The 22,137-nt window shown below is 38.7% G+C and overlaps 1 protein-coding gene and 1 long non-coding RNA gene across 2 annotated transcripts in view; one reads left to right on the top strand and one right to left on the bottom strand.

Annotated features, from left to right (window-relative positions):
* Positions 1-22,137, top strand: part of LOC127569352 (uncharacterized) — a 50,394-nt gene that overhangs the window by 4,984 nt on the left and 23,273 nt on the right. Inside the window, exons 2-3 of the long non-coding RNA XR_007956187.1 lie at positions 1,496-1,699; positions 15,901-16,090. This is a non-coding gene — a long non-coding RNA (uncharacterized LOC127569352). The remainder of the gene's footprint in view (positions 1-1,495; positions 1,700-15,900; positions 16,091-22,137) is intronic.
* Positions 12,259-22,137, bottom strand: part of tspan7b (tetraspanin 7b) — a 77,430-nt gene continuing 67,551 nt past the window's right edge. Inside the window, exons 3-8 of the mRNA XM_052013909.1 lie at positions 21,207-21,281; positions 18,509-18,604; positions 17,766-17,921; positions 16,589-16,672; positions 15,561-15,645; positions 12,259-13,177 (exon numbers count right to left, since the gene is read on the bottom strand). Coding sequence (XP_051869869.1) covers positions 15,577-15,645; positions 16,589-16,672; positions 17,766-17,921; positions 18,509-18,604; positions 21,207-21,281 — 480 coding nt within the window. The 3' untranslated portion in view covers positions 12,259-13,177; positions 15,561-15,576. The remainder of the gene's footprint in view (positions 13,178-15,560; positions 15,646-16,588; positions 16,673-17,765; positions 17,922-18,508; positions 18,605-21,206; positions 21,282-22,137) is intronic.

Below are 22,137 nucleotides of genomic sequence, written 5' to 3'. Positions count from 1 at the left end.
GGTTTTTGATTAGTAAGGGCGTCAAGGGCTATGGGGAGAAGGCAGGAGAATGGGGTTGAGAGGGAAAAATAAATCAGCCATGATAGAATGGTGGGTCAGACTTGATGGGCCAAATGGCCTAATTCTGATCCTATGTCTTATGGTCTTATGGTCAAATTGTTGCGGCTTGGGGTTGGGGGCTGGTGGTGGTGAGGAGAGAAGGCACTAGGAAATACCCCATAGCTAGCAAATCCATCCCACCAGTCTCCCAAACACTTTCTTTCTTTTTCAATCTTTTTATTAATTTTCAAATTAGTACAAAATAATATATATAACATTAGTAATTATACATATGGTACAAAGAGATCAGGATAGCAATCATAACAGTTAATATATATAATCACAAGGAGTTTAAAAAAAGTAATCTAGACCTCCCGTTCTCTTATTAAGTGATTGAAAAGAAATGAAATTTAATTATATGAAAGAAGGACCCCCAAATCAAAAAAAAATTGATAATCAACCAAAAAAAACCAAAAACTTCAAAAAGAAACTGGACTGATATTTCTTCAATTAAAGAGAGAAAAAAACATTACTATGTCGTCAACTCTGCTCCTCTGCCTTCAAAGGTTATTGAAAGGGATTTGAAAAAGGTCAGCTTATATCATATGGAAATATTGAATAAATGGACTCCAAACTTCCTCAAATTTAAGCGAAGGATCAACAGTACCACGCCTAATTTTTTCTAAGTTTAAACATGCTATAGTTTGAGAAAACTACTGAAAAGTGGTAGGAGGTATTGGATCCTTCCATTTGAACAAGATGGATCGCTTGGCCATTAATGTGACAAAGGCGATCATACAACAAGCAGAAGCAGATAAATGGCGAGATTCCATCATTGGTAACCCAAAAACTGCAGTAATAGGATGAGGTTGTAAATCAATATTCAATACAGATGAAATAATGTTAAAAATATCTTTCCAATATTTTTCCAAAAGGGGACAGGACCAAAACTTATGTGTCAGGGAAGCCACCTTCGAATTACATCTGTCAAAAACACTTGTTCCTGTGTACAGGTTGTCCATAAGTCAGGTGTTCATAACCTGGGGAGGACCTGTACGTTCCTTTCTGGTAGTAGAAGTTTATGTTACTAATTTTAAGAACTAGTTTAAAAGGAAATTTCTCTCCAATTTCCTCTTCCTGAGCTGAAAATACTGAGTTATTATTGAATACTGTTCTACGCATGCTTGCCTCTCTTGCATCTCGTCTGGTATTCATCCCTTGTACAGTATGTAAGGTAAACAGTGCTACTCTATGTTAAGTGCTACTATGAGCAAGCACAATTGGAAGAAAAAAAGCACCAAGTTTACAACTTTATTGATTTATGCCATGTCATGTATAGCTCCTGACATCAGTTTTCCAATTATTAAATATCAGGACAGACACTGAATATTGAACTGTAATGGAATTTATAATAAATGGGCTGGATTACACTCAAATGTAGCTTGTGTTTCCATAGGTTCCCACTTGTGTGCCTGTGCATTGAGATGCAGAAGTTGGAGATGAAGTGGAGGTCAGATGCTGGCGTAGCAAACCTCCTGCTTTGCTGTTGGACTTGCTGCTGAATCCCAACAGCAGAGCATGGATGCACTAAACAAAGCGGCTGAATACCAGTGCTGACTAGTGTAGGGATCAATATTTGAGCTTTTAAAAAAAAGTGCTGGTAAGTGTTTCACTTATTTTACTTTGTCTTGAAGGTTTTATTTATTTCTAGTACATTTTTTTACTGCTATTATTGGGTATTTGAACTGTTCTTAAATTTATCTCCAAATCAGAAACTCGTTCTTCTCCAGATGTGATTGATAATGAAAGAACTAAAGATGCTGGATATCTGAAATAGGAACACTCAGCTTGTTTGGCAGCAGCAATGGAAAGAGAAACATTTGTTTCTCTGAATTAACATCTCTTTCCATAGATACTGCCTGACCCTCTGCCTGTTCAAGCATTTTCTGTTTTTACTTCTCTGTCCAGTCCTTCTTTGCTGCTGTTTATAGTGGAACCAAAGTGCTTATGTCAGTTTTAGCTATGTAGGATTACTAGGGAATGGTTAGCAGACAAAAATAATGCTTTAAAATGGGGTGGAACAAGAAGTCAGTACAAGAGCTCAATAAGAACTTAAAAATAAAATAATTGATTTTAGCTTCAGCTAAACATTTGTCTTTGAATGTGCCTGTTATGGTTAGCATTCCAATTGCCTATTACACTATTTATCTATTTATTAACTACCAAGATCACAAGATCACAAGACAAGGGAGCAGAAGCAGGCCATTCGGCCCATCGAGTCTGCTCCAAGGAAAAGGGAAAAAGAAATGGGGAATGGGGAGGAAAAAAAACCTATTCTAATCCCAATTTCCGGCCTTATCCCCATATCCTTTCATACCCTGACTATTTAGATATCTATCTATCTCTTCCTTGAACGCCCCCACTGATCTGGCCTCCACTGCTGTACGTGGCAAGGGGTTCCACAAATTCACCACCCTCTGGCTAAAGAAATTTCTCCTCATCTCTGTTTTGAAACTGTACCCTCTAATTCTAAGATTGTGCCCTCTGGTCCTGGACTCACCCACCAAGGGAAACAGCCTAGCCACATCTACTCTGTCCTTTCCTATCAACATTTTAAATGTCGCAATGAGGTCCCCTCTCATTCTTCTGTACTCCAGTGAGTACAGTCCAAGAGCCGACAAACGCTCATCATACGTAAGCCCTTTCATTCCTGGAATCATCCTCGTAAATCTGCTCTGAACCCTCTCCAACGTCAGCACATCCTTCCTAAGATGTGGGGCCCAAAACTGCGCACAATATTCCAAATGAGGCCTCACTAGTGCCCCGTAGAGCCTCATCAACACTTCCTTACTTTTATACACTATACCTCTCGAAATGAATGCCAACATAGCATTCGCTTTCTTTACCACCGATCCGACCTGGTGGTTAACCTTTAAGGTATCCTGCACGAGTACCCCCAAGTCCCTTTGTACTTCCGTACTTTGAATCTTCTCTCCTTCTAGATAATAATCTGCCTGCTTATTTCTGCTTCCAAAGTGTACAACTGCACATTTCTCAACATTGAATCTCATCTGCCATTTCCTTGCCCATTCTCCTAAACTGTCTAGATCCCTCTGCAACCTTTCTATCTCCTCAATACTCCCTACTCCTCCACCTATCTTGGTGTCATTTGCAAACTTAGCCACAAAACCATTTATTCCATTATCCAAATCGTTGATGTACAAGGTAAAAAGGAGCGGTCCCAACACCGACCCCTGCGGTACACCACTAGTAACCAGTAACCAACCAGAACGAGATCCTTTTATTTCCACTCTTTGCTTCCTGCCAACCAGCCAATGCTCCACCCATTCTGCTATCCTACCCGTAATTCCATGACCTCTCATCTTATTAATCAGTCTCTTGTGAGGCACCTTATCGAAGGCCTTTTGAAAGTCTAAATACACAACATCTACCGCCTCTCCCTTATCCACCCTACCTGTGATTTCTTCAAAAAACTCCAATAGGTTGGTCAGGCAGGATCTTCCCTTCACAAGACCATGTTGGCTAGCACGTATCTTGCCTTGCGCCTTTAGGTATTCCATAACCCCATCCTTGAGGATAGATTCCAATAATTTTCCCACCACTGACGTCAGACTAATAGGTCTGCAATTTCCTTTATGCTGCCTCCCACCTTTCTTATACAACGGAACTACATTTGCGACCCTCCAGTCCTCCGGAACCATGCCGGAATCTATCGATTCCTGGAAAATTATCGCCAATGCCTCCACTATCTCTAAAGCCACCTCCTTCAGAACCCGGGGATGCACCTCATCCGGTCTGGGAGACTTATCAGTCTTTAGCCCATTTAGTTTTCCTAGCACCTTCTCCCTAGTAATCTTAACTGAACTCAGTTCCATTTCGTGAGTCTCCTGACTAACCGGCACATTGCTGATGTCCTCCACGGTGAAGACCGATGCAAAATATTCATTCAATTCCTCTGCCATCTCTCTATCGTCCATTACAATACCTCCTGCACCGTTATCAATTGGTCCTATATCAACCCGTGTCTCTCTTTTACTCCTTATGTATTTAAAAAAACTCTTAGTATCCTTTCAAATGTTATCTGCTAACTTCCTTTCATAATTCATCTTTTCTTTCCTAATGACCTTCTTAGTTTCTCTCTGCAGGTTTTTAAAAGCTTCCCAGTCTTCTGTTTTCCCACTAATTTTTGCTTCTTTGTACGCCGCCCCTTTTGCTTTGATTTTAGCCTTCACCTCTCTCGTTATCCACATTTGTGCCTTTTTTCCATTCAAAGACTTTTTTTTTGGAATATATCTCTCCTGCATTTTCCTTATTTCCTGTAGAAATTCCTTCCATTTCTCCTCTGCCGTCCCTCCAGCTAGTTTACTCTTCCAACCAATTTGGGCCAACTCTTCTCTCATACCATTGTAATTTCCTTTGTTCCACTGAAATATCGATACACCAGTTATCAGCTTCTCCTTCTCAAACTTGAAACTGAACTCAATCATATTGTGATCACTGGTTCCCAGTGGTTCCTTTACCTTTAGTTCCCTAATCACCTCCGGTTCATTACATAGCACCCAATCCAAAACAGCCGATCCCCTGGTGGGCTCTTCAACAAGTTGCTCCAGAAAAACGTCCCTAAGACATTCCACAAACTCACTCTCCTGAGTTCTACCGCCTTGCTGGATTTCCCAGTCCACCTTCATGTTAAAATCCCCCATAATTATCTTCACATTGTCACTCTGGCATGCTTTTTCTATCTCAAACTGCAACTTATTGTCCACTTCCTGACTGCTATTAGGGGGCCTATATATGACTGCTACTATTGTCCTTTTACCCTTGCTATTTCTTAGCTCCACCCATAAGGATTCCACCTCCTCTGACCCAATGTCCTTCCTTTCTATTGATTTTATATCACTACTAACCATCATGGCCACACCTCCCCCTCTGCCTACCCGCCTGTCCTTCCTATACACTGTGTACCCCTGGACATTCAGTTCCCAATCACATCCATCATAAAGCCATGACTCGGTGATTGCCACAATGTGGTATTTATTAACCTGTAGTTGTGCCACTAGGTCATCTACTTTATTCCTAATGCTACGTGCATTTAAATATAGTACGTTTAGTCCGGTATCTGCTATTGATTTTGTTGTACTTCTATTGTTCAGCAGATTATAATTACATAATTACAACATGGGATCTCAATCAAGTCAGTAGTGATTTGTGATCTTGGCCTTGTAAAAACCTTCTCCAAATATCAGAGAAGTTGTTCTGACCATGTAAGTGGTCATAAATAACATCTTAAAATCACAAACTTGGACTACTTTAGAAGCAGAATAGCTGTAGAAGTTATTATAAGAGGATGATATCTACAGTATGCATGCTGAATTATGGTAGAAGAGCTTAGTTTTATTACTGGATTATCAAAGCAGATTATTTTTTCTTTGTCAGCAGTATGTTTAAGTAAATCATCTCCCATCCAGTTTTAAAAAAATTGAGCTCAAATATTTGAGTTATGCACATCACTTTTATGCACAAATCCTGCATGAGTAGTTTTACCCAGGCTAGATCATGCTAGCCATCACTTCCAGGTGAAATGGCATTCTTTGGAAAATTGATCTAGGTACTTCCATACACAGTTCATTTAAGCATGCAGATGTTTGCTCTGTATTAGTTGCATACTTAACGATGTCACCAGTTGAACAGTTTCCTCCAGTATCAGCAGAAACCTTAACCTTTGGGGGCAACGATGACCTTCGGTGATCAATCACAAAAAGCTAGAAGCACATTGTGTGGGGATTCGAAGCGAGATAACAATTGCAGGATCTGCACAGTGACATTGATGTCTTCAGACAAGAGCTAGTACCTCAGTTGTCGATGGTCTGTGTAAGGCGAAGTGATTCAGGTGTGGTCCCTTCACTGTTCAGTGCTTTTGTTCAGATCACCTCTGAGCTGCATGCTGTGATGGCTGGCCCCTTGATCAGTCTGTACTTCACGATGGCTTGGGGCTACATGCAGCACAGGAGTTAATCAAGATGGACTATTGTGTGAGAAGTTCCTAGACACAAGGAAAGCTTCAGGTCTTTTTCAGCAGCTGTAGTTGCCACAGGAGAGTTCTTTAAACTCTGCCTAGCTCCCCAGTGTTCAGCATGATAATGATGCAGCAGCTTTAAACCTAGTGTGCACTCCAGATGGGATCTGCATTGTCCTGTTTTGGGACCTGATTCTGTGCACATAATAATGTAGTCCTTTTAATGTATTTTTGCCCAATTTCATAAATCTGCTTGGGAGATCTGAGTGGGTGTCAGAGGTATGCAGAGAACACATTTAGCATACAAAAAATCCATTTTCTAAGCATTGAGAAACAATGGCTACTTTAATCTCACTTTCCTTCTCTGCCACAAAATCAGATTTGTTTTGACTCATTCATCCTTAAAAGTCTAGAGTTTGCCTGGCACTTGTAACATATTGATTAATATTGACTATACCACTGAGTTTGCAGTAATTATTAAAATCATTATTCAATGTATCTAATTCAATTAGAACAATTTATTGCCTTTTAAAACAATGTTTTTCTTGAGATATTTCAATAAAGCAAAGACATATCACCTGTGCTTTAAATGGTAATAGATGCACTACCCTACAGTTTAATATTACACCTGAGTCCATATTGGAAAACAAGATTTTATCTTAGAAATTACAAACTGATGTTGCATTTGTATGAGAAGACTATTTTAAATTTGGACAGTCAATTAAAAAATTGGCAAAGTGGTAAGTTTATTTTGCATCACTTTCATTGTTCTTTACAAACTTCTGTATTAACTGAACAGACTTGAGAGCAACAGTTGGGAAGGGGAATGTTTATAGATTTATTTTCAGGGAGGCTGTTTTTTCAGTCTAGAGGGGGACCTTGATTTCTGTTGTGATGTAGATGACACAATCCTGGCTCACATTAGAAAGTCATATAATCAAGGGTTCAGTGTTCAATGTTTAGACTTTTTTCCTCCACTTTAGTAACATGCTTAATTTGTCAGTGCAGACAATATTTGCAGTCACTCTTTGAAATCTGAGAAAATAGCACATTTGCTTGACAGAAGGTGGTGGTAGAAGGTTGTTTTCAGACTGGAGGCCTGTGACCAGTGGTGTGCTGCAGGGATTGGTGCTGCCTCAATTGCTTGTAATTTATCCTAACAATTTGGATGAGAATGTTGGTGGTGTGGTTAGTAAATTTGCAGATGACACTAAAATTGGTGATTTAGTGGACAGTGAAGAAAGTTATCTAAGATTACAACAGGGTCTTGATCCACTGGGCTGAGAAATGGCAGATGGAGTTTAATTCAGATAAATGCGAATTGTTGCATTTTGGAAAGGCAAACCAGGGCAGGACCTGCAAAGGAAATGGTAGGACCCCTGGGGAGTGTTGTAGAACAGAGACCAAGGGATGCAGGTACATAGTTCCTTGAAAGTGGCAGCACAGGTAACCAGGAAGGTGTTTGGCATACTTGCCTTCATAAGTCAGGATATTGAGTACAGGAGTTAGCACGTCATGTTACAGCTGTGCAAGATGACAAGCTAAGGCCACATTTGGAGTACTGTGTACAGTTCTGGTCGCCCTGTTATAGGAAGGATGTCATTAAACTGGTAGGAGGCTGAGGGGTGACCATATAGAAGTTTATAAAATTATCAGGCATAGATAAGGTGAATAGCCTGTCTTTTTCCAAGTGTAGATTTTTTGACCTTTTTAAAATTTCATAAACACTTTACAATTTTAATATTTTTATGAATCTTAATAATTTTAAAATTAAAATTACAGAAGAAATTTACTTTCCCAAGAGTCCAAAGCTAAAGGGCATTGGTTTAAAGTGAGAGGGGAAAGATTTAAAAGGGGGCAAACTTTTTCACACAGAGGGTGGTGAAGATATTGAAACAAGCTGCTAGTGGAAGTGGTAGAGGTGGGTACACTTACGACATTTTAAAAGACATTTGGACAGGTATATGGAGAGGAAAGGTTTGGAGGGATATGGGCCAAACGCAGGCAAATGGGACCAGCTCAGTTAGGCAACTTGATAGGCATGGATGAGTTGGGCCAAAGGGCCTGATTTCTGTGCTGTATAGCTCTATGACTCTATTGCAAACTTTAATGTTATAAATTTTTAAAATTTTTCCCTGTTATTTCTCTCAATCAATTTCCTTTGGTCTTTCAGCTGCAATCAACAAGTGCTCCTTCTGTAACCTTGATCTGATGCTGATTGGACCCTGACCAGCAATGAATTACTTTTCCTGGGTTCTGATATATTTCTGACAGCTTTATCCATTTTCACAGATAATCTGCATAGCACATGGATGGTGAAAGTTTTCTTATTTTCAGTAACTTTCTATTTTTAACATGTTTGCCTCTTCTCCCTGTACCACAGCTTTAACATTTAGAGTACTGCAGATCTTGCCAGTCAGGAATGGTCATTCAAGAGTAGGGGACTTTGATTTGGGAAATTCTGGGTGTGTGAACATGGAAGAAAGTGAAGGATTAAGACATTCAGTTAAAAAAGTACTTGGATTTATAAAGTGCTATTCAAAACATTTCAGCATCATTCCCAACAGAGAATGTAATAAATAGATTGGGATCATATGATCATGCAGCACAGAAACAGGCCCTTTAGCCTGCCATTTCCAAGCCAACCATCAAAAATACCCATCTATACTAATCCTATTTAACAGCACTTAGTCTGAAGCCAATTGGAGATTCAAGTGTTCATCTAAATACTTCCTAAATATTGTGAGAGTACTTGCCTCCACCAGTTGCTTAGACTGTGCATTCCAGATGTATTCTGGGCGAAAAAGAATGCTTCTCTGATCCCCTCTAAACCTGAAAATCAAAATCAAAAATTGCAGATGCAGGAAATCTACAATAAGGACAAAAAGCTGGAAATACTCGGTGGGTTCGGTTGCATGTGTGGGAAGAGAAAGAAAGCTAACGTTTCAGGTCAAAGACCTTTATCAGAACTGGGATGAAGACAAAGAAGCTTGTTAAGCTTCAGGGAAGATGGGGTTTGGGGATGTCCAATAGGGTAAAATTTGGGTGACAGTGGGGATAAGCTGTAAATGAGGTTATCTGGACAATGAGTGAATGGGGGCAATAAGAGAGTGAGAACATGGACAAAAGAATGGAGAAACTGCGGAATGCAGCGCAGGAATGCATGCCTGGCTGGGCATATCCTCCACTCCCAGAGGGGAAAAAAAAAGAGAAATGGTGGTGGGGAAACAAACAAGCTGTACTTGTAGAATTCAACATTGTCCAGAAGGTTACGTCGTGCCCAGATGGAAGATGAAGTGCTGTTCCTCAAGTTGCATTGGGTCTTATTGTAACAGTGCAGGAGACCACAGACTGATAGGTTGGAGTGTGATGAAGAATTGAAGTGGCAGGCAACAAACAGCTTTGCCCCTGTAGACTAAATACAGGTGATCTGCAAAACCATCGCCAATCTGTTTGGTTTCTCCCAATGTAGAGGAGACACCTCTAAACCTCTTATTTCCTTACCCTATGCCTCTGCCATGGTGAAAAGTTTCCTACTGTTTACTTTAACTATGCCTCTTATAATTTTGCATACCTCTACCACGTCCCCCCTCAGCTTCCTCTGCTCAAACTCGCTGCATTTTATAGAGGCCAAGTGCATATGAGCAAATAAGTCATGGTGAACCTTTATAAAATGCTAGTTATGCCACAGTTGGAGTATTGTTTCCAGTTCTGGGTGCCAGATTTTCAGGAAAGGCTTTGGAGAGATTTATGAAAATGATTTCAGAAATGAGGGACCTTCCTTCTGTGGATAGATTGGAGAAGCTAGGGCTGTCCTTCTTAGAGACAAAGGACTGCATATGCTGGGATCTTGATGTAAAACAGATGATGCTGGAGGAACTCAGCAGGCCAGGCAACATCTGTGGAGAAAAGCAGGCAGTCTAGATTGAATAAAGAGGAATGACCTATTACTCTTCGCAGAGGGATCAAAAATTGGAGGGCATAGATTCAAAATAAATGGCAGAGGATTAAAGAGATGAGAAACAAGCTTTTCATGCAGAGGTTGTAAGGGGTCACTATTTGAAAGGGTTGTAGAGACAGAACCTCTCTCAACATTTAAATCATATTTGGATTTATGCTTAAAGAGCTGAAGGGCTAGAGATCTTGTGCTGGAAGGTGGGATAGGCTGGAAAACCTTTTGCAAAGACACAATCATCCAAGCTTTATGATTCCTTTAAAAACAGTACATGATAGGGAGAATGTGTGGAGGGGAGGCAAGCTACTGGAAGTGGAAGCGAGAGTGGGAAAATGGAAAGAAGGCCTCTCATCAGGACATTAAGGGAATAATTCTCCAATGTGACCTTCTGTGAGGTACATCAGTAAAGATGTCATAAGAACACAAAAAGAAAACAGTAGGAGTGGTTCTTTGGGGGAAAAATAATAATGGCTTATCCTGTACTACAAGTTGACTTTACAGCTTAATCCCATATCCCTTAATTCCTTGTCAGTCTGAACCATGGATACATTCAGTGACTGAGCATCACTAGCCTTCTTGGAGTCAAAAATTCCGAAGATTCGCAGTGCTCTGAAATCAAATGGCTAATCTCATCACTATCTTAAATAGTCCACCCCTTATCCTGATACTTTACCCAATGAGTCTAGATTCTCTAGCCAAAGTTACTAAAAATCTATCCTGTTAATCCCCCTAACCAATTTCAACAAACCTTACAAATTTCAATAGAATCAGCTCTTATTCTTCTGAACTCCAGTGAATATATGCCTATTCTGCTCAATCTCTTCTTGTCAATCAACCCTTCAACCCAGAAATGAATGTGCGTTGTACCACTTCCAAGGCAAGCATGTCCTTCCCTAGACATGGAGATGAACCAGAAGCAGGAACAGCATACAGTTCTCCATATGTTATCTTACAAAAACCCTATATAATTGCTGTAAGGCTTCCATAGGCAATAATCTCTTTTGCAAAAAAGACCAATAAAGCATTTGCCTTTGTATTAATGCACAAATAAAATTCTTTGCAGACTCTCGTCATTCTCCCCTAGCTTACTTTTCCACCTCGTTTTGTATGATCAGTGAACTTGGGTTCAATATTGTCTGTCCTTTCATATAAGCCATGAATATAGATTATATGAAGTTGAGGCCACAGCAATGATCACTAAGTTCTGCATCTGTAGAATCCACAGTTGCAACTTAAGAGCAGGCAATGATTAAATTACTAGTGGATGTCAAAATAACTGTGGCAAAGTATCAGATTTAATGTTATACCCAAGCAGACCTCTGATACCCAGTATCTGAGAAATTGCTTTAGCCTTCCAACAGTTCGCTCTGTGGAAGAATGGTGTTAGTTGTAGTGGTGCTGTGGGAAATCAAATAAATTATTAGCCATGGTAACAAAGCAATCCATGGACACTTTACGCTCTGGACCAATGGCCAAGTACACTTGAATGCTTTAAGATGCAGGCACAGTGAAAGCTGTTGGCAAATCAAGCATTCATTTGCATATTCCAATGAAACTTACAAAGAAGCAGGACACTGGGGCAAAATGTCAAAAGTAAAGCTTCACCCTGAAGCTGTGCTATTTAAAAGGTCCAGCACTCAAACTGCACTCTTTGTCCTCACTGAAATCTATGACCTCCTGTGACTCAGATATAGCTTCATACATATGCCTAGAGGTCAACATTGCCAGAAACATTCCAGCCTGCTGCTGCTGATGTCTACCAAATCTCACAGACTACTGCTCACTGCTGTGTTAGAGATGTTATCCATGCTCTATACTCAGGGAGTGAAGACTTCATCTACTTTTACTTTAGTCCAAATGAGCATTAAAGATAAAATTTGCCAAGGGGAAACTGATGCTGCTAAATAAATAGAAGATGCTACCATGTTAGAACTCTGACTTAGAAGCTCTGAAACACAATGTAGAAACATACACTTAATGATTTTACCCTTTAAAAGTCAAAATTTAACAATTCCCCCATAAAATCCTTCAAGTTATGCATTTGCCTACCAAGTCTTGGACATGTCATTTTAAAATCATTTTGGCTTCACAGTGTAACAATTTTAATCACTGGTTTTTAAAACAGCTTAACTAAATGTTTAGAGTTTGTTTTGTAGGAAAATATTGTATCTTTAAACATTATACATAATTCACAGCATGGCAACCATAAAAAGAGACCTGAAAACAATTGTAATTAACAGTTTTTATTAATACAGAATTCACAAAAGCTCACAATGTTGCAGTCATGTTGGCATGCTGGTTGGTGGCAGTTTTAAAATGCATTAGTTTCAACTACAATTTACTTCTGTAATGTTCTTTTGACTTGCTTAACACTGTCCCATCTTATTAAATAACCTATTCTGTGGGATCATCAATTGCTACATAAGGCAATAAAAAAAACATGTTGATGCTTGCTTGACAGCCTTCTACTTACAGTGTAAATGCTAACATACAAATACTTAAAACTGAAGCAATATTATTTACTGGGTTCACGTAACAAACAGTGTAACTACATTTTACAAAGGACAGGAGGCTACATACAGTGCCATAAGCAGTAATGTTTAATGACACTATAATTACAAAACTTGAATTGTAGTTTAGATTCAGGGAAATCACTTTCCTTTTCCCTTCAAGCCCAACATTACTACTAATATATTTCCCCCAGTAATCCATTTTCCCCCATTTCTAAGTCCGTATGAAATGAATCAAAACCTGAATATCTACGTGAAATAGTCATCAATATTTGTCACTATAAATAAAAGATATGAGAAATTCCAGTGACACTGCTAAACAGCCTCTACCCACCTGCACATCCCATCCCCAAAAACTCATGTTTCTACATGCAGATCCACATAAAGCAATTATGGTACCTGTTGTATCACAGTATGAATTCCATTAAGTTGACCAAGTAAATAAACTATTGCAATCTCCAGCATCTTAAAAGCCTTAATGTTCAATGTAAAAAGAAGCTACCCTTTATCACACAACTGAATGACAAAAAATGGTGCACCACAAATAATAGAAAGATTATTCTGTTTGAGTTCTTAGGATGCCGGCTTGTCTTCTACAAATCCTACGTTAGAAACTGCCTAATTAGATCATGTCTCCTGCAAAACAAAACAGGTCATTACAAAACTGTAAACAAGAATTTTTTTTTTGAGTCTATTAGAATGAACGCATTGGCATTTATTGTCAACGTTCCCTCCCTGCCTTTCCTTACCTTATTGACACATTAATGAAAGCAGTATTTAATTTCATGGCAGAAAAGATACATCACACAAATTATCAATAAATTCCTGTGATCCTGGCCAATGAGAATCAACTATTTCACTACACTAGCACCCAAAACATAACCTCATTCCCTTCCCTTCAAGCCCTACATCGCAACTATATTGTTTCCCCCAGTAATTCATTTTTTTCCCCATTTCTGAGTCCATGTAGCAGAACAACAGTAATGTATGAAAATAAATCAAAACCTACGTGAGAATAATCATTATTTGTCACTATAAATAAAAGATGAGAGAAATTCCAGAGCTCCTCATTCAGTTTCCTTATGCACATAATAATTTTCCCTATTCCCAAAATAGATACACTAAATTCCAGATGAAATTTATGATATTCTCTAAAATGCTCCATACTCCACTCATCTAAAGCTTCTCTCTTTGACTAGGCCTTTAATCATTTGTCCTCTGTGACTGACACTTATTTTAAGACTGTGACCCTAGTTCTAGACACCCTAGAAAGGGAAACATCATCCCTGCATTTCCACCCCTTACGAATTTTATATATTTCAGTGTGATCACCTTGCATTTTTCTTAACTTTATTGGTCCAATCTGTTTAAGTCCTCCTGAATCCCACCTGTCCCAGGAATTCATCTGGAGAACCTTCATTATACTCCTGCTATCACAGGTTTAGTATTCAAATAGGTAGGGAGACCAGACCTGTAAACATTATTACAGGCATGGTTTCAGCCAGGTCCTATATAATTGCAGTAAGATATCTTTACTCTTGAATTCAAATCTTCTTGAAATACAGGCTAATATGCATTTTGCTTTCCTAATTGTTTGCTGTACCTGCATGTTAGCTTTCATTTATTCATGTAGAGGACACCTGGGTCTCTGAACATCAAAACCTTTCAACCTCTCACCCTAGAAAAACCATTCCACTTTTCTATTTTGGGAAAATGGATCACCCCACATTTTTCCACATGATATTCCATTTGCCTTGTCCTTTCCCATTTATTTAGTCTATTTTTATCACCCTGAAGCCTCTGTACATCTTCACAACCTGGCCCGAGCTTTCCATCATCAACAAATTTGGATATATTACAACAGGTGCCCCATCCAATTATTCTTGTAGACTGTGAACATTGAGACTCCAGCACCAATCCCTACTGCACCCACTAGTTATAGCCAACCAACACAATAATGAGCCTTTTATTTCTGTTGTCTATTTTCTGTCTGTTAACCAATCCTTAATCCATATCATTGTATTTATCCCAATCCCACGTACTGTAATTTTGTGTAATAACTCTTGAGCGTGTGTGGAAAAGTGTTCCAAAAAAGTGACCCCAGTCTATCTAATCTTTCCTCATAAATAAAACTTTTCACTCCTGGAAGCATGCTCATAAATCTCCTCCAGACCTCTCCACTTTAATTACCTGAGGAAAAAGTAAGCTTGGTAATATATCAAAGACTCCTGAATCTGTCTATTTCTTAGAGGACAATAGCAAATTCCAACAAATTGTATGATTTGATCCAATCAGGATAATAACATGATGGCACAACATCTAAAAGGGATTAGAAATTATACCTCTTCTTATTTTCCCTCTATTTAACAAAAAAACATTTGGAAGCATCTTTATCAGTAATGAGATTTTAAGCACTGCTGGCAATTGAAGCTATTTAATGGGGTTACACCAGAAAATCCAAATTTGTTCTTTCTCCCTCAATTTAAAACAAAAGGAAAAGCAGGTTTCTGAAATGAGAGACACTTCCTTGTCACTGAGATCTGGGATCTGAAATGTTTGGACATTAAATGCTCAATCATATACTATCAGCCACTTCAGAAACCATTTAAGATCTTTATTAGTCACATGTACATCGAAACACACAGTGAAATGCATCTTTTGCGTAGTGATTTTGGGGGGCAGCCCGCAAGTGTCGCCACGCTTCTGGCGCTAACATAGCATGCCCATAACTTCCTAACCTGTACGCCTTTCGAATGTGGGAGGAAACCGGAGCACCCAGAGGAAACCCACACAGATACGGGGAGAACGTACAAACTCCTTACAGACAGTGGCTGGATTTGAACCTGGGTCGCTGGCGCTGTAAAGCATTATGCTAACCACTATGCTACCATGCTATGCTACCGTGCCTGCCATTTCTCAACATTTCCTGATCATCTCTGCTGCATGAATCTGCTGAATGTGGGTATTATTTTGTTTATATTGAAACCACAGATAAAATTTACTTACAAAAAGAACCTACCTTCTTTTTGCATGTATTACACCATTTCATACTGGTTTGCAGTGATGAATCGGGACAAACAACAGGCTAGTAACATTCCAATTAACTGCAAAGATTAAAAAAATATACAAAATAAATTGTATTTAAACAATATTAAATTTCCTTTACCTAGGCGCATTTTTGTGACTAAAATGATAGAATTCAGGGCTGACAAATGATTAACTTTTTAACATGTACAGTAAAACACCATTAAATACAGACACCTATATTTTGAATCTGGGCCCATTTGTTTACAATGGGAGAATCTAATCATATGAGAACAAATATCACAGCAAGTGTCTACCTAATCCTTTTGCTCTAGGAGGAAGACTATACCAAGACAAAGCAGATAGCCCAGGCAACTAAAAGTGTCGTTAAATTTCATTACCACTGTCTGATGTGATGAAGCAGGATGATACTGTCAATCAAACTGATTGCCACTGAGAGCTGAATGCAATATGGAAGGAAAGTAGATTGTGGATCCATTCATTGAAGGATTTCAAAAGCACAGGGTGAGTGGAATGGGTTAATGGGAAAAAGGTTGCAGATGACTTGAGATTTAGAATGGCAGACTGGGAGTTGGGAGGAACATTAAGAGAAGATCACTATAAGTTGGGCTTCATGAGTGATATGAAAAGATAGGGGAAGAGTATGATGCTGTGAAGGAGGTTGAGATGCTGGCAGACTGATTTATAAATGGTTTAAATCTTGAAGACAACTTGATTAGCTGGTTGGAGGTAAGAGTAGAGGGGGCTGTGAAAGAGATTTGTGTAGGTGATTTGTTACAGTGATATAAATCTTTCCTTGGGATGGAGAGGAAGGAAGATAACTTTAAAATTTAATTAATTCAACTGTGTTTGAAACAAGAAGAAAAACAAAACTGCAGCTATAATGGGTGAAATAATGAATTCACTTTTCTGGCATGTGTCAGAGTTTCCAATATTGGTTCTGGTAAGCAAAGTTCTACAATGGGTTGCATAATCAGAGGATCAAACCTATACTGTTTATACCTGTAGGAAGGCAATTCCAAATGCAACCCCAGCAATAATTCCCATATTTGTTTCCATGAAGCTTGTCACCAACTCATAGCAGCCCTGTAAATGAAATCAATGAACAAGTAAATGAGATGTTCTATTTTCATCCTTTTCACTAATATATTTACTCCATTCTATGTAGAATTACAGTAAAGCATTAGACCATGCCTTTCTTTTTGATACATGTGGATTTTATTTCTTTCAAATTTTCTCCCATTTGAATGCTACACTTTGTGGAGAATGGCAACATGCATAGCAGTTGCCATCTGGTTCCACTGAATCATACATAACAGAAAGAGTTAATTTGGTGCATTGTGCCTATGCCAACTATTTAATGGAATTACCAAATTATTTTCACAAACCAACTCTCCAAGTAGCTCTGCAATTTTTTTATTTTTATGTACATTATCCACTTTGCTTCAGAATGTTATTATTGAATCTGCTGTAACCTAGCTGAGGCTGTGTATCTCTGAGACTGGATTTGGTGCCTTCAAGTCTGCCAGCCTCATGTTGCACCAGGACGCTCCTAATCCATCAGAGTATCGAGGGAATTGTGAATATTTGCAACTCAATATACTCTCAAGAAGAACATTTGAATAGTTGAGTGTCCAGACTTCTCTGGGGTAAAGAATTCCAAAGATTTACCATCCATTCACTCACAAAATGAATCCGCCCTTATTCTGAGACTGTGACCTTTGGTTTAAGACTCCACAACCAGAGGATACAGCCTTGTCAAACCCTTTAATAATGTTTCAATGCACCCTTAAGTCTTCTGAACTCCAGGAGTGCATAGGGTTAATCTACTCAATCTCATCTCATAGGATAATCCCTCTGTCTCTGTTTAACAACATTCTTTCCCCCTGGAATGACCACAAAAACTGATTAATTCATAAATTTGCTTTTGGGACTTTGTTCATAGATTGGCTATTTTATTGATGAAAAATACATGACTACATAGTTAATTGCAAAGTGATCTTTGGTATCTGGAGGTATTGGAATGCAATATGATCAAAAGTTCTTTCTCTAACATTTCTTTTTTCTGTGTAGATTCTAAACTAGAGGTGTATTACATATAAAAGTAAATCTTTGCAACAGTAAAAAAAATGCCCAAGTTCCCTATATGTTTTTAAACTTGGCACAGCTAAATATATACCTGCTGGTGGACTTTGGTGGCAGCAATAGTCATGTTCCGTAAATCCTCAGGGTTACAGTCACTACTCTTTATACAGCAACTGCGAGGAAAGCCATGGTCAGGCCAGTAGGTGCTTGTGCTCCAGTTTGTATAGTTCTGTACACCACAGCAGCGCAGCTGGAAAAGATAAACAATTGATTTGCATGAGTTTGTCATTGCCGATGGTGAGAATCAGGGAAATAATCAAGGAAAGAGAAAATGGGGAGAAAACCTGACTACATAATATACCAAACTTTACAGTGGTCTTAAAGAGGGAGAGATATTTCTTAATTGCAGTGCAATCATGAAGTTTCTTCATAGCAAGCAGCCTGTGAGTGAATGAACTAGCATTATATCAGAGACTGGGAGATACAAGTATTAAGTATCCTCACACCTCCATTTCCTCCCGCTTAACCTGGCATATCAACTCTAATGCCCCAACTATGACTTCAGCTAAGACTTTATAATATTAACTTTCCGTTAATTATGCTGAACAATTGCAATTACCACACAAGTTCGCTGCAGACAGTGATTTATCTTAAAAATAAATGCCAAAACAAAGGAGCAGAGATGAGCAATGACAATATCCAAACTACAGTTGTGTCAGGAAAATTTTTCACTCTGATTTCATATTTTATAAACTATGCCTATTTATTTCAGCCAGCTGCCATTAGTGGTCTGCTTTGAAATGAGATCTGGATTTGACAAATATTTGATATACTTACACTATTCTGCACATCATCGACAGCATGGCTTTGCTCATCATTTCCATTGTAGTTATGAACGGCATCAGTGTAAGTCTTGAGAAAAATATCTTTGATCTGCAGAAGGACAAAAACAAGGTATGTTGTTTAGACAAAGGATGCTGCTGAAATTACTTTTATAATACCTTTTGCATAATGGAATATCCCAAACCTCTTAGACACCACCGTCATGGGAAAATATCTTTTACTATCTACCCTATCAATCCCTTTCATAATTTTACGTACTTACATCAGGTCACTCCTTAGTTTCCTCCACTCCAGGGAAAACAAAGCCAGCTTATCCAGTCTCTCCTAATGACTATAATGCTCCAATCTGGGCTACATTCTGGTGAATCTCCTCTGCACCCTCTCTGGCCTAATAATATCATTCAAATAGTGTGGCAATCAGGACTGCAGACAATACTCCAGGTGTAGCCTAACTAATGTGTTATAAAGCTGTAACTGATGTCCCAGCTCTTATATTCTTTGCAATGGCCAATGAAGGAAGACAAGCATCTCACATGCCTTCTTCACCACCTTATCCACTTGTGCTGCCACTTTAATGGATCTATGGACTTGTACACCACAGTTCCTTTGTTCATCAACACTTCTCCAATAAAAATGCTCTTATCTTAATACTCATCATAAAATCTCATATCCACAAGGTAAATACTTAGCAAAATGATGATTCTGTCATTTCTCTATGTGATAGTCCTATCTGTCTTTTAGCGGTCCTATTCCCATCCTAACCATTCCTTTTTATTGCTATGTCAATAATGTATTTTCCTATTTTATTTTATGTTCCTTGATAAATTAATTACATGGTTCCTCCTTATTTTTCTATTTTTTTTTAATTCTCTCCTAATGATTTCCTATTCTTTTAACACACACTAGTCTGCTCTCTACGTACTTAATGTCTACCACTTTCCTTACCCCCATTTGATTTCTTCTGCCTTCACTTTCACGTGTTGAGGTTTTTCTATTGTTTTAGCAGAATATTTTTCCTCCACTCTGTTAAGCACTGTTTTAAGTGTTTCCCATTGTAGGGGAGGGCAGGTTGTGTGTCTACATTGTTGCTTACCTATATTTTCTCAATATATTATATCCTCGTGTTCAAATTACAAGTCCAAGTTTCAGTGATCCCTACAACATCTGTCTGGTTCCTTCCTATCCACGATTATCTTCAGGATCCTGAAGAAGTGTCCTGACCTGAAACGTTGACTGCCTGCTTTTCTCCACAGATGTTGCCTGCTGAGTTCTTCCAGCATCATCATATTTTTCATTATCTTCAGCTTCCCTGTTTTATTTCTGGATACTGTGTGCACTATTCTACAAATGGTCTAACTATTTTATAACAGAATTTCCTCTCATATTTTATGGTAAATTGTCTTTTTTAGACTCCTGTTCCCTAACTTTCCCTTGTTGTCAATGTCCTTCCTTACTTTATTCTTTTCCACAATCTCTTTTCCTGTTCAGTTTATGCTTAGACTGCTTCCAAATACCAACCTTCTTCTTATCAGTTTAAAGTCTTTGTCACATTCCTACTTATCATTTCTGCTTGGACAAGGGTCCCATCCCACTTTAGGTGGAGCCCATCCCATCAGCACACCTCTTTCCCATTCCAGAACTGGTGCCTTTGCTCCCTGCAAAGGAATTCTCCCAGTTTGTCTATTTATTTGTCAGTATGCATGTGGTTTGGACAATAATCCAGAGATTTTATCCTTAAGATCCTATTTTTTATTGTAGAGCCTAACTCCTGACATGTTTTCAGTAGGACCTCTTCCCTATTCTTACTTATGTCATTTGTTCCAATATGGATCATGACAATTGGATTTATTCCCCCCCTTTCCAAGTTCCTCCCCAGCAGTTGTGCCCTTATCCTGGCACTGGGTCTATCATGCCTTTTGGGATTCTGTTTCTTAGCTGCAGAAGGAGCTATAATCTCCCTAGTTAAAGAATCCCTTATCACGAGTACATTTCTATTCTGCTCTTTATCACTTTCCTCACCCACTATCCTGCCATCACTCTTGGACATCCTACTCAGCCATGTGCCAGGTCTGCATTTACATGTCCAACCTTTAAGGAGAAGAACTATTCTTAAAGGTAACAGGCAGGATGTACTTGTCAGACAAGACAAGCATCTGTGGGAATTCTCACTCCACCTCTTGCAAATCCTGTGAGCTGACTCCCTGAGGTTCACACACTCCTCCTCCTGAATTTGTGCTTTTCTTTGGGATATGACAATATATGGAGCATAAAACTGTCCATAAATTCATTCCGTCCCTTCTGTGTCAGAGTGATTTGAGATGTAAACACTTTCCATAAACATGTTTGCTCGGGACAGTCTTGCCATCCACAAACTTGCACGCATTTCAGACCAGACAGACAACCTGCCCTGTCCTATCTTAAACTAGCAATTGCAATTAATGTCTTTATTCAATAACTTACTCAACCAGTTTTAGCAAGCCATCCAATTAACGATGCAACTGCCACCAATAAGCAGCATGTTAAACATCAAGAAATACCATGAAAGAAGTTACATTAAATTATATGCTAAATGGTTACTGCAAATCCTAACTAAATTCTAGAAAGAGAGCAACTCTTAAAACTTCCCAGTTCAAAATCCCAAGTCTGGTGGTCTATAGAAACAGTACTCCTTGCTACTTTGAAACACACCTACCTCGTGTCGAAATACAAATCCAGAAATGCCAGCAACCAGTTCTGCCAAGAACACCAAGGACAGGAACATGGCATACTAAAAACAGGGAAGTCTAAAAGTTAGTTATATTTAAGATCATTGACCAGATAAAACCAAAAATACATACCAAAGCACCTGACATTCTGGGGTATTTCACTGTGTAACTAATATCAGGATAAGTTTCAAGAGTTTGATTTTCCATGGAACATGAAGATTTTACCCCTTGCTCTGCAGCTAGATTTTTCTCCTCTACTTGGTCAAATAAGATCAACAGATGCCTGTTACACCTCAAGCAAATTACATTTCTTCAATGCATGCCAGCAAGTGAATGTCAGCATGTCATTTGTGCATCAGGAAGTATTCAAGCTGAGCCCAATCATCTCTTCACATAATGACCACACGTACCTTCCTGGCTCTCTTTACAATATTTTTATTAAATCCATGAAAAAAAATACAGAGTACATGCATCAAGAGAGTAAAAATACTACTGAATACATTGTGTTAAATCGTACTTAGGATTACAATACTCTAAATCAATAATCACATATAGTAGTTAGTTAATAAAGTAAGAAAAAATTGAAATATTTTATTTCAAAAAAATCTCCACCCACTACCAAAACCCGAAGCTGTTAGATAGAAGAAACAGCAAGGAAAAACCTTAAAAAACATAACAGTGTCAGCCAATATCTGCGTTTTGGTCCCCAAATCAGAGATTTTGAAAATAATTCAAAAAGGGTCCCCACAGGGTTTGAAAGTCTAGGTTAGATTCAAAAACTGAACAGCAAATCTTCTCTAGATTCAAGTATGACATAACATCCCGTAACCATTGAACATGCGTAGGCGGAGTAGCTTCCTTGCATTTAAGCAATAGTGCTCTCCTGGCTATAAGAGAAATAAAAGCCAGAATATGTAA

The sequence above is a fragment of the Pristis pectinata genome, chromosome 4, assembly GCF_009764475.1.
Source record: "Pristis pectinata isolate sPriPec2 chromosome 4, sPriPec2.1.pri, whole genome shotgun sequence".
NCBI classification, from domain to species: domain Eukaryota; kingdom Metazoa; phylum Chordata; class Chondrichthyes; order Rhinopristiformes; family Pristidae; genus Pristis; species Pristis pectinata.
The sequence above is the reverse complement of the archived record's forward strand: the minus strand, read 5'-3'. Positions and strand labels throughout refer to the sequence as shown.